We start from the raw sequence: 18,193 nt of genomic DNA, 5'->3' as shown, positions 1-18,193 counted from the left end.
GATCCCGCGCTGCTGTGGCTGCGGTGTAGGCCGGCAGCTGTAGCTCCAATTCGACCCCTAGCCTGGGGACCTCCATATGCTGTGGATCCGGCCCCAAAAAGCAAAAATAAATGAATAAATAAAAAAGCAAGAACAGACTGATCCACACCTCACCCTGACTCAAGTATAAGCATTACATTTATTTATTTGTTTGTTTGGGCCACACCCATAGCAGGTAGAAGTTCCTGGGCCAGGGACTGAACCCAGACAGCCGCGCCCCGAGCCCCCGTTGGTTTGCACCCACAGAAAAGCAGGCCTGGAAGGCGGCCTTAGCCGTGGGGCACTCCTCTGGGGGCGGGAGGCCTGTGAGGGGGAAGGGAAAGAGCTGGAGGAGCAGGAAGGGCCGTCGGATCCCAGGGCAGCTCTGCAGCCGGCAGGAGAGGCGAAGCCGGGAGGGCTGAGCAGGGTGACCCCAGACTGCAGTGCGCCTTCAGATACAACAGACTGGGCCACGGGGACACCCCACGTCTAAGTCCGGCTGGAGGAGTCACGGGTCCCACAGGAACGAGCCTTCCCAGCCGAGGGCAGGAAGGGCAGGAAGTGAGGCTTGGACTCGGAGTGCTGGCTAATTATGCTCCTCACAGCAGCAGACAGATCAGATTAGGTTATCACCCAGTGACCTACCTACCGCGCTAAAAAGACACTGGCGACATCCTACTTTAAGAGATAAAATATTTGAGGGTTATTTTTTATGACCAAACCGGGACATACAGCTCTTTTAGGATACACCTGAATACTCAAGGCTCAAAGCCACCATTAATAGCTTTTTTAGTGGTACGTCTATTTCATCAAACCAATCCTTCATTTAACACATTATTAACTGCATTAATACCCTTAGTATTGTTTTCCATACAAGTCTGCAAGTGGAGGTGGACCTTCAGAATATCAAGTAGCTTATTTAAAAGAATTGCTAGTCGGAGTTCCCGCCATGGCACAGTGGTTAGCGAATCCGACTAGGAACCATGAGGTTGTGGGTTTGATCCCTGGCCTTGCTCAGTGGGTTAAGGATCTGGCGTTGCCGTGAGCTGTGGTGTAGGTTGCAGATGCGGCTCGGATCCTGCGTTGCTGTGGCTCTGGTGTAGGCCAGTGGCTACAGCTCCGATTGGACCCCTGGCCTGGGAACCTCCATATGCTGCAGGAGTGGCCCTAGAAAAGGCAAAAAGACAAAAATAAATAAATAAATAAATAAATTGCTAGTTTAGGAGTTCCCTGGTGGCCTAGCAGTTAAGGACCTGGCATTGCCACTGCTGTGGCTCAGGTTCAATCCCAGGCCCAGGAATTTCTGCATGCAAAAAAAAAAAAATTACTGGCTTAAAATTAGATGGAGAAGCTCCTGCTGTGGCACAGTGGGATCAGCAGCATCTCGGGAGCACTGGGGCCCACGCAGGTTCAATCCCTGGCCTGGCACAGTGGGCTGAAGATCAGGCACTGTCACCGCTGTAGCTTAGTTCGAGGCTGTGGCTCCGATCTGATCACTGGTCTGAGAGCTCTATATGCTGTGGGGCAGCCAAAAAAAAAGAAAAAATGAGATGGACCCTAAGTAGGGTTAAGCAGCTAAGTCTCTACTGATGGCTTCACTGTGCTTGCTGTGGGGACACAAACAAGGACACTGTTTTCAGGGGCTCTTGTGGTCTAGGAAGAGGAGCACACACGACCCGTCAACAAACACAGGAAGCAAGCACTGCCAGCAGTGACACACACAAGGCGGGTCACGGGGAGGCCAAGGCCAGCTGTGACAGGCGCGCAGGGAGGCTGCTGCCCTCAGGCCGGTGAATACCCAGTGTCTCACGGCACCACAGTCTCTGTTTTCTCTCTCTCTCTCTCTCTTTTTTTTTTTTGTCTTTTTGCCATTTCTTAGGCCACTTCCCATGGCATATGGAGGTTCCCAGGCTAGGGGTCGAATCGAAGCTGTAGCCACTTGCCTACACCAGAGCCACAGCAACGCAAGATCCGAGCCGCATTTACAACCTACACCACAGCTCACGGCAACACCGGATCCTTAACCCACTGAGCAAGGTCAGGGATCGAACCCGCAACCTCATGGTTGCTAGTTGGATTCGTTAACCACTGAGCCACGACGGGAACTCCTTCTTTATCTCTTTCTTTTGCTTTTTACGGCGGCACCCTCGGCACATGGAAGTTCCCAGGCTAGGGGTCAAATCAGAACTACAGCTGCCATGGCCCCAGCAACATGGGATCTGAGCCGTGTCTGCGACCTCCACCACTGCTCATGGCAACATCGGATCCTTAACTCCCTGAGCAAGGCCAGGGATCGAACCTGTGTCCTCACGGATACTCGTCAGATTTGTTTCCGCTGCACCACAAAGGGAACTCCCCGTTTTTATTTTTTAAAACAATGACGTATGATCATACTTCCAAGACTATATACAACAAACTATACGAACAGCTTCAAGAGTTACCGTCCAACGGGCACCTGAGGAGCCTCTGTGTCCTCCGCCTGACTCACAGCGCACCCCGCAATCATCCTCCTGAAACCGGGGCTCACTCCTCCCCAGCCATTATTCATACCTTGGCTAATGTCTGAGGGCAGCAAGTTTTAGTTCAGGAGCGGCCTGGCAAGCATGGGGCAATTTCTGCTCCAAGCTCTGGAGGTGTCCGAGCCAGCCTCGGCGAGGGTCACAGCCCTCAGGGGGTCCCCCCACTACACAGTCCGATTCAGCGCCATCTTCAGCTTCCCCAAGTCACATGGCAGCCTATCCGCCCTCTTCCTTCGGTCACATCCTCCTTCTTTCGTGGGAGGACGGTTCAGTCCCCTTCTGGCCTGGGAGCCAGTCTTCCGTCCCTTTAAGGAGACTCTGTCCTCCTCAGATCCCGTCTACGGTGGGTTCAACCCTGACGTCCCCTCCCCTGCAGCTTCCCAGGGGCACATTTTGTTGCCTTGCTGTGGCAACTTAACTTCCTCAAATAGAAATGCAGGAATCAGTTTAAAGAAAACAAGCTGGATGTGAAAGAAGCCCTCAGTGTTTTCTGGGCCCACACTGCACCACGAGGACAGCACTCTGCCAACTTTCCCAGGCTCTTTGGCAGGCAGGTTCCCCTCCACGCACAGGACAAGACACATGACTGCAAAAGTGTTCTCTGGGAGCAAAAAGCCCATGGGAACTCAAGTCTGACAAGCCGTTCTTTATAAGATGCTTTTTTTATTAGGGCCGCACCCACGGCATATGGAGGTTCCCAGGCTAGGGGTCTAATCAGAGCCACAGCTGCCGGCCTACACCACAGCCACAGCAACGCAGGATCCAAGCCACATCTGCAAACTACACCACAGCTCACAGCAACACCAGATCCTTAACCCACTGAGTGAGGCCCGGGATCGAACCCGCAACCTCATGGTTCCTAGTTGGATTGTTTCAGCTGCACCACGATGGGAACTCCTATAAGCTGCTTTTGACACGGTGAAGCTGAACCTTTAGTAAAAACTGCTAGCATATCAAAGAACAAACAGATCTAAAATCTCTAGAAATATTTCTTTTTTTTTCTTTTTGTCTTTTTCTAGGGCTGCACCCAAGGCATATGGAGGTTCCCAGGCTAGGGGTCAAATCAGAGGTGTAGCACCAGCCTACACCAGAGCCACAGCAACTCGGGATCCGAGCCGTGTCTGTGACCTACACCACAGCTCATGGCAACACCGGATCCTCAACCCACTGAGCAAGACCAGGGATCGAACCTGCAACCTCATGGTTCCTCGTCGCATTCGTTAACCACTGAGCCAAGACAGGAACTCCTAAAATCTCTAGAAATATTTATAAGACTCAAATAAGATAGAAATTCATTAAATCCATAAGAATTGTTTCACCATTCTTCTTTTACTAGCAAACAACCACAGTTTAAAGTTTGAATATTTGTTCAACTTTTTAATGATCTAAAAGTCAAACGAAAGCATCTATTTTTCCTGGAACAATTTCCTTTTCTTTTTTTTTTTTTTTCTTTCTTCTTCTTTTGTTGTTGTTGTTGTTGTTGATTTTTAGGGCATTTGGAAGTTCCCAGGCTAGAGGTCGAATCAGAGCTACAGCTGCCAGTCTGCACCACAGCCACGGCCACAGCAGATCTGAGCCGCGCCTGTGACCCACACCACGGCTCATGGCAAGGCCGGATCCCTAACCCACTGAGTGAGGTCGGGGATGGAACCTGGGTCCTCAGGGATCCTAGTTGGGCTCGTGAACCGTTGAGCCATGAAGGGAACTCTGTGGAAGAATTTTCTTAACTCCACTGGGCAAAGTGGCCACTAGACTTGAAGGAAGTCCCTAAGGCCTTGGGCTCTATCACTAGAGAAGACCTTAAAGACAGAGGTATAAGGGAAACAATGAGAGCTCCATTCGACTTTTTGGCAGTCAGAAAACAAAGGGAGAGTATCTTGAAAGTGCTAGAACAGAACCACCACACGAAGTGAGGCAGAGATCAAGTTTCAGGTCCCCATCTTCACATCCAGCTGTTTCAGGCTGGTCAACGGAGCGTCTGTACCCTCACCTTGGCAGTAACTCTTGCTCTATACACGTGCACTTGCTGGCTTCGCTAGTATGTTCCGACGCCCTATTTATCTATTCTTGTGGAAACACCACATTGTCTTACTTACTGAAGCCCTTTTTTTTGGCCACCCCGTGGCATACGGAGTTCCCGGGGCCAGGGGTCAGATCCAAGCTGCAGTTCCGACCTAAGCCATAGCTGCGGCAATGCTGGATCCTTAACCCACTGTGCCGGGCTGGGATCGAACCTGCGTCCCAGGGCTCCCAAGACGCCGCTGATCCGTTGTGCCACAGCAGGAACTCCTGAACCACTGAAGCTTTACAAGTCCTGTTCCTCAGTAGAGGTGCTTTCTCATCCGTTTCTTCTTCTTTCAAGAGTATCTTGACGATTCTTGACCCGTCACGTAGGTCAAGTTATCTTTCTGGTCTGTTCTCATGTATGTCACACCACGTGTTCAACAAGCGCCCAGCATTTCTGCACTTGGTACTCGCGCCTCGCAGTGCGTTCCTTGTGTTTCTGGCTGTTAGCTAGGAAGAATTTCCTGTGTCTCTGTCTGCCCTCTCTCGCTAACTCGTGTAGAAGAAAGGTTTCCAAAAGCATTATTGTTCTTGTGTGAAAACACACCAGGCTCTATGCACCCCATGAAAAGTCTGCTTGCTTCTTCTGGAACACAACTTCACTTAGAAACACAGTCCTTCACCCACGCTACCTACATGGATGTATCAGAGGGTAAACTAACTTTTTTACTTACTTTCCCATAAAACCTTAGACTTGCCCTACACTGAACCAGGGTGCTGGGGCTGCAGCGTAGGCCAGGGGCTACAGGTCCGATTCAACCCCTAGTGTGGGAACCTCCAAATACCATGGGAGCAGCCCTAGAGAAACAAAAACAACACAAAACGAAACACTTTTTACCCAGGAAAACGATCTCTTGGGAAGGAAGGTGAAAAATAAAAATATTCTCAGATGAAGGACACCTAAGCGGATCTGCTCTAAAACAATTACCTCAGGACGCTGTTTAGACAGAAGAGAAGTGATACCAGAAGGAACCCTGGCGCTTTAGCCGTAACCGCGGGATGCTATTGCTCGCCTCCCGAGTTCTTTACACTACATTTGACAGTCAGCAAAAATTCTAACGTTGTCCGATCACGTTTCCAACGTGTGTAGATGCAGTGACACACGTGAGACGACACTAACACGCCGAGGGGAGAGGAAGGACCTACGTGGCATCGAGGGAACACATGTGGTACATTCTACTCACAGAGGCAAACTATCGAGTCTGAGCAGATTCTGAGGTGGTGTGTGTGTGCGCGTGTGTCTACACCCTGTTTGGTATGGTTACTCCTTAGAGCAACCGCTACAAAACCCTCTACAACATGGTATGGTAAAAATCACTGTAGACATAGCAAAATGGAATTTTTAAAAACATTCAAACAACTCACAGGAAAGTAAGAAAGGGGAAAAGCAAGAAAATCAGAAGAAACAAACAGAAAACAAATGAAATGATAGACCTAAATCCAAACATGTCTATAATTATATTAAATGGAAATGATTCACGCATATCAATTAAAAGAAATTATCAGGAGCTCCCGCTGTGGCACAGTGAAAACAAATCCGACCAGTATCCATGGGGACGCAGGTCCAATCCCTAGCCTCACTCAGCGGGTTGGAGATCCAGCGTTGTCCCCTACAGGTAAGACACCATTTTCTCTGGCTACTTTTAAGATTTTTCTTTGTCTTCAATTTTTGGCAGTTTGGTTACGATGTGTCCGGGCATGGATTTCTTTGGTATATCCAGTTAGGGGTTCACCGCTGGGTCCGTAAGTCTTCCTTGTTAAGTGCTGAAGTTAACATGGGAGATTTCAGACATGTTAACTCCTAATTAGGGTTTAACTGTGTAATGGTCTTAAGTGTTTCAGGAATTTGATCAGTCACATCTACAAGACAGTAATCAGAGGAATTTAATTTTCGTACAAAACATGCAAATACAAACTCTAGAGCCAGCCTGCCCAGAGTCAGCCAGCGGTGCCCCCTCTGCCCAGCTCCCTCTGGCAGGTCACCTACCCTCTCTGTGCCTCCGCTGTCTCCCTGGTAAAATGGGGATGACAACCCATCTTCCTCATAAAGCTTTTGTGACGACAAAATGACTTGGCCGTATGGGAAGGTTTAGAATAATGCCTGGCACATAATCAGCGCTGTAGGCATGCTGACCATCTTTGCAGAGAGAGCGCGAAGAGCCTCGCGTGGCAGGAGACAGCAGCCACAACTCGGTCACCTCCGCGGCGCTCACACAGGCCACGGACTCAACCAAGCATAGATATTAACCACATGGGTGAATGCAGGGTCCGCCAATGTCTCACTGCCCAGCAACAGCGACGGTACACAGACACCCTGGACTTCACCGACGTACAACAGAGCCTGGGACCCCAGTGGCCGTGTTCTCTGGAAGCGGCCGTGTTCTCTGGAAGCGGCTGTGTTCTCTGGAAGCGGCCGTGTTCTCTGGAAGTGGCCGTGTTCTCTGGAAGTGACCGTGTCCTCTGGAAGTGACAGTGTTTCTGGAAGTGACAGTGTCCTCTGGAAGTGACAGTGTTTCTGGAAGTGACAGTGTCCTCTGGAAGTGACGGTGTTTCTGGAAGTGACAGTGTTTCTGGAAGTGGCCGTGTTCTCTGGAAGTGACCATGTTTCTGGAAGTGGCCGTGTCCTCTGGAAGTGGCCGTGTCCTCTGGAAGTGACAGTGTTTCTGGAAGTGACAGTGTTTCTGGAAGTGACGGTGTCCTCTGGAAGTGGCCTTATTTAAGAGGTGCATGGGAGTTCCCGTCGTGGCGCAGTGGTTAACGAATCCGACTAGGAACCATGAGGTTTCGGGTTCGATCCCTGCCCTTGCTCAGTGGGTTAAGGATCCGGCGTTGCCGTGAGCTGTGGTGTAGGTTGCAGACGCGGCTCGGATCCCATGTTGCTGTGGCTCTGGCGTAGGCTGGCAGCTACAGCTCCGATTCAACCCCTAGCCTGGGAACCTCCATATGCCGCGGGAGCGGCCCAAGAAATAGCAACAATAACAACAAAAAAGACAAAAGACAAAAAAAAAAAAAAAAAAAAAAAAAAAAGAGGTGCATGTTCTGGCAGCTAGCCAGTATGGATCCTAATTCTTTTTCCAAAACAATTTTGATGGAATTTGAGTCAGTCAGTCAAGGCACTTCGAGAAACAAGACGCTTTTAAAAACCACCCACTTTCAAAGTTTTCTATTGTGTGCTAAACACTGTAATGTTCTTTTAAGGAAAACCGAGATCTTTGGAGGCAGGAAGAAAATTCAAACGTGAACATTTTTAGTCTGTTCCCCTCAGTGAAAGCCGGCTGTAGGAGCGCCCGCTGTGGCTCAGTGAAAGCGAACCCGACTAGTATCCATGAGGATGGGGGTTCAATCCCCAGCCTTGCTCCGTGGATCAAGGATCGGCGTTGCTGTGGCTGTGGTGGAGGCCGGCAGCTGCAGCTCCGATTCGACCCCTAGCCTGGCAACCTCCATAGGCCACACCTGCGGCCCTGAAAAAACAAGCCAAAACCCAAAACCAACCAGCGGCTGTCACGTAGTTTGGGTAAGGCACCAGGCCGTAGTCCAGCAAATCAGAGGTCAGCCACCAGCTCCGGGAGCCCGCGGGCGCGGGTGTGGCACAGCCGGACTCACCTCGCAGTTGTACTTCTTCATCCGGTCGAGGTGGCGGCAGTACAGGTAGAGCATCCCGACGCTGCTGCCCACGGCGATGTAGTCCCCGTTGGCGTCGAGGGCCGTGAGGTAGACCAGCACGGAGCGGAAGCCCTTCTGGATCTTGGTGGGGATGGCGTTGAGGAGCGAGTACAAGGGGCAGAACTCTCTGAACGTCACGGACTCCGACCCAGACGCCATGGCCAAGGTCTCGGCGGCGGCCTTCGGGCGGGAAGAGCGGAAGCCGGGGCTGAAGCACGAGGCGCCGTACCTTCCAACGTCTAGTCCTGCGGAGAGGAAAGATTTCACGGTGGGCACAGAGGACTTGCAGGCGGGTTAAGCCACAGTGGGAGTTAATTAAACAGAGAAAGTGAGCCAAGGGCCCTTAAGATTACTGCTGAGCATTTTATTTATTTTGTCTTTTTGCCTTTTCTAGGGCCGCTCCTGCAGCATATGGAGGTTCCCAGGCTAGGGGTCGAATCGGAGCTGTAGCCACCAGCCAACACCACAGCCACAGCAACGCAGGATCCAAGCCATGTCTGTGACCTACACCACAGCTCACGGCAACGCCGGATCCTTAGCCCACTGAGCGAGGCCGGGGATCGAACCTGCAACCTCTCGGTCCCTAGTCGGATTCGTTAACCACTGAGCCACCACGGGAACTCCCTTCTGAGCATTTTAAACTCAAAGCACACGTCAGCACGTCCCCAGGATGCATATGTGACAGATGCTGTGGAGGGAGAGGTGGGAGGAGTATTACAAACATTCACCTCTTACCCACTGCTCCTGCTCTCAAGTAGCTTATGATCTTGCCAAAGAGGCAAAAGACACTGTGAAGAGACACAAACCGATGTGATGAGGCATTCACCTGCGGGTCCCAACGAGAGGGGGAGAGCAGCGTGGACTAGCGTGTGGAGGGAACCCCACTGGGAACAGCCTGAGGGCGGAAGCCCGCCCAGAAGGACAGAAGGCGGTCAAGACACGGCACCAGGAGAGCCGTGAAGCAATCCCGCCCTGGGAAAACCCTCACTGTGCGGAGGCCGCCCACAGCCCCTCCTCCCGGTCCACACCGATGGCCACACTTCCTGGGACTCTGCCCACAGAGCCTCCCTCGATAAACACACTCAGGCCTCACCCTCTCACCCTGCGTGTTACGATGCAGGACGCGCTCACTCCTCTGTAATCCTTACCCCACTCCCCCCGCCTTTTTTTGGTCTACTGCTGTTTTTTAGGGCTGCACCTGTGGCAGATGGAGGTTCCCAGGCTAGGGGTCTAATCGGAGCTGTAGCCACTGGCCTACGCCACAGCCACAGCCACGTGGGATCGAGCCGTGTCTACGACCTACACCTCAGCTCACGGCCAAAGCAACAAGCAAAAGTGCAGTGACAGTCACAGCGAATGCACACCGATGTGGCACAAAGTCATTAGACCCGCACGAAAACAACGGACAAGGAAGGCAGCCGGGAGGTCACCGGTGACAAGGGCTGGTCTCATCTCGACGCGCCTCCCGCGGCTCCGAGCACAGGGCGGCACAGGAGCCGGAAAAGCTGTTGCCCCACAGGGTGTGCACAGCGACACACCCGCGCCGTGACTTACGTAAGGCTTTTAAACCAAAAGGTTACTTTTATAACCGCTGCTTGAATTTCAGTAGAAAGACCGGGACTGACTGACGCCAGATAATGGAAGACTAAAGCAGAGAGAAAAGCAGCTAACTCTCCAGTTAGAAGCGCAGTCTATACTAAAAAACAGCTACAAATGTTCACTATCAAACGTTCAGAAAAAGAGAAAAGTACAAAGAATGAAATAAGAGTCACTCGTAACCCCCCTGCAGAGACTCGCTTCAGAGAGAGACAGAGACTGCAGACACGTGTGCGGACGCCCGGTTTTCGCCGAATGAATACATCCCGAGCACCTGCCACGTCACCACCCACCCCCTGGAATACGATTCCGACACTCGAGACTCGGAAGCCGACATCTTCTCCAAGCGCTTTAATTCCTGCTTCGGCTGAGATCCCCGGGAGAAGCGGGCGCACCGCCAGGGGTCCTATTTTCAAAGTCTTTTTTTCCTCAGAGTAGCTCTGTCAAACTACGACCTTCAGATTCAAAAATTCATTCACCTGGTTTGATACTATTCACCAAGAGCTGCTCGATCCCTGCACGGAAGGGGCTTTAAGACGGCCGTCTGCTGAGAAGGGGGCCGAGGACGCGCCCTGAAACCGCCTCTGCAGGGGAGATGAGACAAGGTGCCCATCTGCGGTGGACAGCACAGCAGGTCAGCGTCCTGGAACCATCTCCTTGGCACGATCAATGAGAATACAACCCAAGCAGCTCACACGCCAAGCTCAGTGAAGGACTAAAAATTACCGCAGTTCCGAGGCAGGTATGCGGAGCACAGTCAAATCTTGGATCAGATCCGTGTGAGCTGGCATCCCGGCATCCATCCCTGACTCTCCCGCTCCCTCGCCTTGTTCCGTCAGCTCTATCGCCAGAACCCCCACAGGGGGCCCCTTCACCTGCGCTGCCGCCCTCACACCCGCCGCCTGGCCCCTGCCCTGTCCCGGTAACAGCTGCTCTCCAGCTCCCTCGCCCGCCCCGCCATCCGCGCTCTCGGACTTGCTCAAAATGACAAACACTCCGTGTTCCAAAGGTCGACCCACAGAATGGGAGAAAATATTTGCTAGTCACATAGCTCCTCGAGGACTTGTATTCAGAATATATAAAGGAATTTCTTTTTCTTTTTTTTTTTTTCTTTTTTGCTTTTTAGGGCCTTCCTTGTGACATGTAGAAGTTCCTAGGCTAGAGTTCAAATCAGAGCTGCCGCTGCCTGCCTGCGCCACAACAACGTGGGATCCGAGCCCCGTCTGCAATCTACACCACAGCTCACGGCAACGCCAGATCCTTAACCCACTGAACAAGGCCAGGGGTCGAACCCGCATCTTCATGGATACTACTTGGGTTCATTACCATGAAGCCACAACAGGGACTCCTCCATAAAGGATTCTTAAAACTCAACGATAAAAAGATAATTTTTATTTTATTACTTTTGGCTGCCCCTGTGCCACAGCAGTGACAACGCCAGATCCTTAACCTGCTGAGCCACTGGGGAACGCCAAAACATAATTTTTAAGGGGCAACAGCTCTGAATAGTTGTTTCTCCAAAGACGATACACGAGTGGCCACTAAGCAAATGAAAAGATGCTTTTGACCATAAATCCCCAGGGAAGCGCCAAACAGCACCACAATGACATACCGCTCTCCACCCACCACGAGGGCTGATGAGTGTTAACGAGGATGGGAAACCTGGAACCCCCACACCTGCTGGTGGAAAACAAGAGGAGGCACTCACTGTGGAAAACGTGGCAGTTCCTCAAAGGGCTCAACATAGAGTTAGCACACAACAAGCCAGCAATCCCACTCCTAGGTATGTGCCCAAGAGAAATGAAAACACAAAACTTGTTTTTTGTGTTCATAATATTACCGTTCATGAAAACCAAAAAGGAAACAACCCAACTGTCCACTGACCGAAGAACGGATGAACAAAAACGTGGCGTCACCATACAATGGCACATGCCACTCACGATAAAAAGGAATGAAGTGTTAACACAGGCTGCAATACGACCAACCTTGAAAACACTACGCCGAGTGAAAGGAGCCAGACAGGCCAGCCCACGTGTGGGATGATTCCATTTATATGAAATCAGCAGATGTCCAGAATGAGCAAACCTCAAGGGACAGAAAGCGGATCAGCCTCGCCTCGTGCTGGGAGAGGAAGGGACAGGGGCAGGACAACTGCCAAAGAGTACCGGCTTGATTTTCAGGCAGTTGGAAAAATCCTAAAATTGTACTGATGGTTGCATAACTCTTCGAATATACAAAAAAAAAAAATGAATCGTACACTTTAAATGGGTAATATGTAATGGTATGCGAATTTTCAATGAAGCTATGACCAAGAAAAAGGAAGAATCAGCTCCCCAACTCCACTGAGTAAACCAGGAATAGAGGGGAACTTCCCCAACTTCATAAAGAATATCTACAAAAAACCCAACACTTGGAAGTTCCCTTGTGGCAGAGGCAACTGGCATTGCCTTAGCTGTGGGGCAGGCTGCAAATGCACCATGGGTTTGACCCCTGGGCCAGGAACTTCCATGTGCTGCATGTGTGGCTTAAACAAACAACCAACCAAACAAAAACACAACATCCTACTTAAGGAAGAGAAAGGCAAAGCTTCCCCGCTAAAATCAGGTATAAAGCAAGGATGCCCTCCTCCCCCCACTCCTTCTTAACATGGTGCTGGAAGGGGCAGCTAACACAAAAAGACAAGGAAATAAAAGGTATACAGACTGAAAAGGAAAAAATGATTTTCGTTTGCAAATGACATGTTCACCTCTGTGGAAAATCCGAGAGACCCAATAAAAAAAACTTCCTGAAACTAATAAGCAATTACAGCAAAGTTGAAAGATTAATATTCGAAGGTCAATCAGTTTCCTATACCAGCTACAAACAAGTGAAACAAAATTTTTTTTTTTTTTTTTTTTTTTTGCTTTTTAGGGGCACACTTGAGGGATATGGAAGTTTCCAGGCTAAGGGTGGAATAGGAGCTGCAGCTGCCGGCCTGCACCACAGCCACAGCAACGCAGGATCTGAGCTGCATCTGTGACCTACGCCACAGCTTGCGGCAATGCTGGACTGAGGAAGGCCAGGGTGGAACAAGAGTCCTCAAGGATACTAGCTGGATTCCTAACCTGCTGAGTCACAGGGGGAACTCCAACAAGCGAAATTTTAAATTAAAAATACAGTATCATTTATAGTCACATCCCCCAAAATGAAACACTTAGGTATATATCCAACAAAATATGTACCAGAACTATTATATGAGACACCTCCTGCAGCTCAATATCAAAAAAACCCAAACAACCCAATAAAAAAATGGGCAGAAGCTCTAGATAGACATCTTTCCTAAGAAGACATAAAACGGAAATGCTATAAAATTGGGTTGTGATGATTACTGTACAACTATAAATGTAATAAATTCATGGAGTAATACAAAAAAATACTGCGATAAAAAAAGAAGACATACAGTTGGTCAAAAACACATGAAAAGATGTTCAACATTACTCGTTATTAGACAAACGCAAATCAAAACTACCATGAGATACCACCTCACGCCAGCCAGAATGGCCACCATCAAAAAGTCTACAAATAGGAGTGTGCCAAGCGGTGCTTCTCCACACGTCCTGAGCTGAGGTGTCCAGGAAGAGCTGTTTCACACAAGGAGGTCTGGTCTGGAGGGCTGAGTGCGAGACCCCCCTGAGCAGGTGAAACAAGGCTAAGCACAAAGGATAAGAAAAGGCTCCCATCATCTTCTAAAAAACAGGTCTTAGAGTAGGCCCTCTGCGGAGATGGGATTAAGACGGCGGGATAGGAGGACTGGAGCTCAACTTCTCTCCTAAAAACAACAAAATTCACAACCAAATGCTGAGCAATCTCCACCCAAATGGACCGGACACCTTCAAAAAGATACCCTGCTCCAGAAGACAAAGAGGAGGCCACATCAAGAGGCAGGAGGGGTGACTACGTGACATAAGCAACCCCATACCTCCCAGATGGGAAGCCCCACAGACTGGAAAGTAACTGGTTCAGAGACTCACCTACAGGAGTGAGGGTTCTGAGCCCCACACCAAACTCCCACATCTGGGGATCTGGCGCTGGGAGAAAGAGCCCCTGGAGCATCTGGCATTGAAGGCCAGGGGGCTTGTGCACAGGAGCTCCACGGGACTGGGGGAAACGGAGACCCCATTCTTAAAAGGCACACACAGACTTTCACGTGCACTGGGTCCCAGGGCAAAGCAAAGTCTCCATAGGAATCTGGGTCAAACCTGACTGCAGTCTTTGGAGGACCTCCTGGGAAAGCAGGGGTGAATGTGGCTTGTGGTGGGGGAAGGACATGGGAAGCACAGCTCTCGGGAATCGTCATCAGTGTACCTTTCCTGGAGGTGGCCATTTGGGGAAAATCTGGCCCCACCCATCAGCACTGAGAAGCCCCAGGGCAAACAACAGTCCAGGTGGGATCACAGCCACGTCCCTCAGTAAACCAGCGCCTAAAGACCCCCCAGGCACACAGCCATCTCCAATCCCATCCAGAGACAAAGCCCCACCCACCAGAGGGATAAGAATCACCTCCACCTGCCAGTGAGCAGGCACCACTCCCTCCCATCAGGAAGCCTACAGCAAGCCCCCTACCAACTTCAGCCACAAGGGGGGCAGACACAAGAAGTAAGAAAGGCTACAACTCTATTATCTGTAAAAAGGTCACCACACCAAAAACCTATAAAAATGAAAAGACAGAGGACTATAACTCAGATGAGAGAGAAAGAAAAAACCCCAGAAAATCAGCTATGTGACCAGGAGATTCTCAGCCTCCAGGAAAAAGACTTTAGACTGTTGATGCTGAAGATGATGCAAGACATTGGAAATAAACTGGAGGCAAAGATGGATAACTTACAGGAAACACTGAGCAAAGAGATACAAGATATAAAACGTAAACAAGAAGAGATGCAAAATACAATAACTGACTTTCTGCGCTCGCGCTCATCGTGGTGACACAAGGCGTGCCTTCAACATGCAGAACGACGCGGGCGAGTTCGTGGACCTATACGTGCCTCGAAAATGCTCCGCCAGCAACCGCATCATCGGCGCCAAGGACCACGCGTCCATCCAGATGAACGTGGCCGAGGTTGACAAGGTGACAGGCAGGTTCAACGGCCAGTTTAAAACCTACGCCATCTGTGGTGCCATTCGCAGGATGGGAGAGTCAGACGACTCCATTCTCCGGCTGGCCAAGGCCGACGGCATCGTCTCAAAGAACTTCTGACTGGTGAGGCTCACACATGTGGAATGTTTGTCATAAATAAATAGTGCAAGTCAAAAAAAAAAAATACAATAACTGAAATTAAAAACTCACTAGAAGCAGCCAACTGCAGAATACAGGGGGCAGAAGAACAAATAAGCGAGGTGGAGGGCAGATTAGTGGGATTACAGATGCGGAACAGAAAAGAGAAAAAAGATTGAAAACAAATGAAGAGAGTCTCAGAGAACTCTGGGACAATGTGAAATGCACCAACATCCGTATTATAGGGGTGCCAGAAGGAGAAGAGAGAGAGGGGGGACAGAAAAAATATTCCAAGAGATAACAGCCAAAAATTCCCCTAATGTCGGAAAGGAACCACTCCCTCAAATCCAGGAAGCACAACGAGGACCATACAAAATAAACCCAAGGAGGAACACCCCGAGACACATACTAATCAAACTGACCAAAATTAAAGACAGAAAATCTTGAAAGCAGCTAGGGAAAGAAACAAATAACATACAATGAACCCCGATAAGGTTATTGGCAGATTTTTCAGCAGAAACTCTGCAGGCCAGAAGGGAGTGGCATGATATACTTAACATGATGAAAGGAAAAAACCTCCAACCAAGATTACTTTACCCAGCAAGGCGCTCATTCAGGTTTGAAGGAGAAATCAAAAGCTTCACAAATAAGCAAAGTCTAAGAGAATACAGCAACACTAAACCAGCTTTACAACGAATACTAAAGGAACTTCTCTAGACAGAAAAGAAACGGAAATACGACAAATGACAAGGCTCACCAGTAAAGGTATATATATAGTAAAGATACAAAATCATCCACGCACAATTATGCCACCAACATCAGAAATCATGAGAAGAGGTGGGTACAAATGCAGAACATTGGAGATGCATTTGCAATTAAAAGACCAACAACTTCAAACAATCTCATATATATATAAATTCTTACATCAAAACTTCAGAATAACTGCAAACCAAAATACAATTGAAACACACACAAATAACAAAAATCAACTCAAATACACTAAAGATAGTCATCAAACCACAAGAGGAGAGAACAAGAAGGGAATAAAAAAGAGCAACAAAAACAAATCCAAATCAATTAATAAAATGGCAATAAGAACATACATATCGATAATCACCTTAAATGTTAATGGACTAAACACCCCAACCAAAAGACATAGATTGGCTGAATGGACAGAAAAACAAGACCCGTATATATGCTGTCTTCAAGAGACCCACTTCACTTCTAGGGACACATACAAATTGAAAGTGAGAGCATGCAAGAAAATATTTCACGCAAATGGGGATCAAAAGAAGGCTGGAGTAGTGATACATCAGACAAAATAGACTTTAAAATGAAGAATATTTTATGGGACAAAGAAGGTCACTACCTAATGATCAAAGGATCAACCCAATAAGAAGATATATAACAATTTTAAACATCTACACACCCAACACAGGTTCACCACAATATATAAGACAACTGCTAACGACCTTATAAAAGGAGAAATCGACAATAACACAATCACAGTGGGGGACTTTAACACCCCACTTAAAGCAATGGACAGATCATCCAGACAGAAAATCAATAAGGAAACACAAGCCCTGAATGAAGCATTAGACCAGATGGACTTAATAGATATTTATAGGACATTCCAACCAAAAGCAACAGAATACACATTTTTCTCAAGTGCACATGGAACGTTCTCTAAGACTGATCACATCCTGGGCTACAAATCCAACCTCCGTAACTTTAAGAAAATTGAAATTATATCAAGCATCTTTTCCGACCACAACACTATACGACTGGGAATCAACAACAAGGAAAAAAACTGCAAAAAACACAAACACATGGAGATAAACAACATGCTACTAAACAACCAATGGGTCACTGAAGAAATCAAGGAGGAAATTAAAGAATACCTAGAAGCAAATGACAACAAAGATACGACACTCTAAAACCTATGGGATGCAGCAAAAGCCATTCTAAGAGGAAAGTTTATAGGAATACAAGCCACCTCATGAGAAAGCTCAAATAAACAACCTAACTTTACATCTAAAGCAACTAGAGAGAGAAAAACAGACAAGACCTAAAGTCAACAGAAGGAAAGAAATCATAAAGATCAGAGCAGAAATCAATGAAATAGAAACAAAGAAAACCATAGAAAAGATCAATGAAACGAAAAGCTGATTCTTCGAAAAGATCAACAAAATTGATAAACCCTTAGCCAGACTTATCAAGATAAAAAGAGAGAGGACTCGAATCAATAAAATTAGAAATGAAAAAGGAGAAGTAACAACAGACATCACAGAAATACAAGGGATCATAAGAGGCTACTATATGCAACTATACGCCAATAAAACGGAAAACCTAGAAGAAATGGACAATTCATAGAAAAGTACAATCGCCCAAGACTAAACCAAGATGAAATAGAAAAGATGAATGGACCCATTATAAGAACTGAAATTGAAACTGTGATTAAAAAACTTCCAAGAGGGAGTTCCCGTCATGGTTCAGTGGTTAACAAATCCAACTAGGAACCATGAGGTTGCGGGTTCAATCCCTGGCCTTGCTCAGTGGGTTAAGGATCCGGCATTGCCGTGAGCTGTGGTGTAGGTCCCCGACGCGGTTCGGATCCCGCGATGCTGTGGCTCTGGCGTAGGTTGGCAACTACAGCTCTGATTAGACCCCTAGCCTGGGAACCTCCATGTGCCGTGGAAGTGGCCCTAGAAAAGGCAAAAACAAACAAACAAACAAAAAAAAAACCTTCCAACAAACAAAAGTCCAGGACCAGATGGCTTCACAGGCGAATTCTATCAAACATTTAGAAAAGAGCTAACACCTATCCTTCTAAAACTATTCCAAAGAATTGCAGAGGAAGGGACACTCCCAAACTCATTCTATGAGGCCACCATCACCCTGACACCAACACAAGAAAAAGATACCACAAAGAAAGAAAACTACAGGCCAATTTCACTGATGAACATCGATGCAAAAATCTTCAACAAAATATTAGCAAACCACATCCAACAATACATTAAAAGCATTGTACATCATGATCAAGTGGGATTTATCCCAGGGATGCAAGGGTTCTTCAATATCC

At 48.3% G+C, this 18,193-nt stretch overlaps 2 protein-coding genes across 2 annotated transcripts in view; one reads left to right on the top strand and one right to left on the bottom strand.

Moving 5' to 3' along the window:
* The window catches only part of TECPR2 (tectonin beta-propeller repeat containing 2), a 104,555-nt gene that overhangs the window by 74,809 nt on the left and 11,553 nt on the right, over positions 1 to 18,193 (bottom strand). Inside the window, 1 exon segment of the mRNA XM_021081652.1 lies at positions 8,205 to 8,509. Coding sequence (XP_020937311.1) covers positions 8,205 to 8,423 — 219 coding nt within the window. The 5' untranslated portion in view covers positions 8,424 to 8,509.
* On the top strand, positions 14,784 to 15,157 carry LOC100518848 (40S ribosomal protein S21). The gene has a single exon (XM_003128736.6). It carries the CDS (start codon positions 14,842 to 14,844, stop codon positions 15,091 to 15,093), a length of 252 nt encoding a protein of 83 aa, XP_003128784.1. The 5' UTR covers positions 14,784 to 14,841; the 3' UTR covers positions 15,094 to 15,157.

This window comes from Sus scrofa, unplaced genomic scaffold, assembly GCF_000003025.6.
Source record: "Sus scrofa isolate TJ Tabasco breed Duroc unplaced genomic scaffold, Sscrofa11.1 Contig1914, whole genome shotgun sequence".
Taxonomy (NCBI): domain Eukaryota; kingdom Metazoa; phylum Chordata; class Mammalia; order Artiodactyla; family Suidae; genus Sus; species Sus scrofa.
Note: the sequence above shows the minus strand (reverse complement) of the source record. Positions and strands in the feature narration are given on the sequence as shown.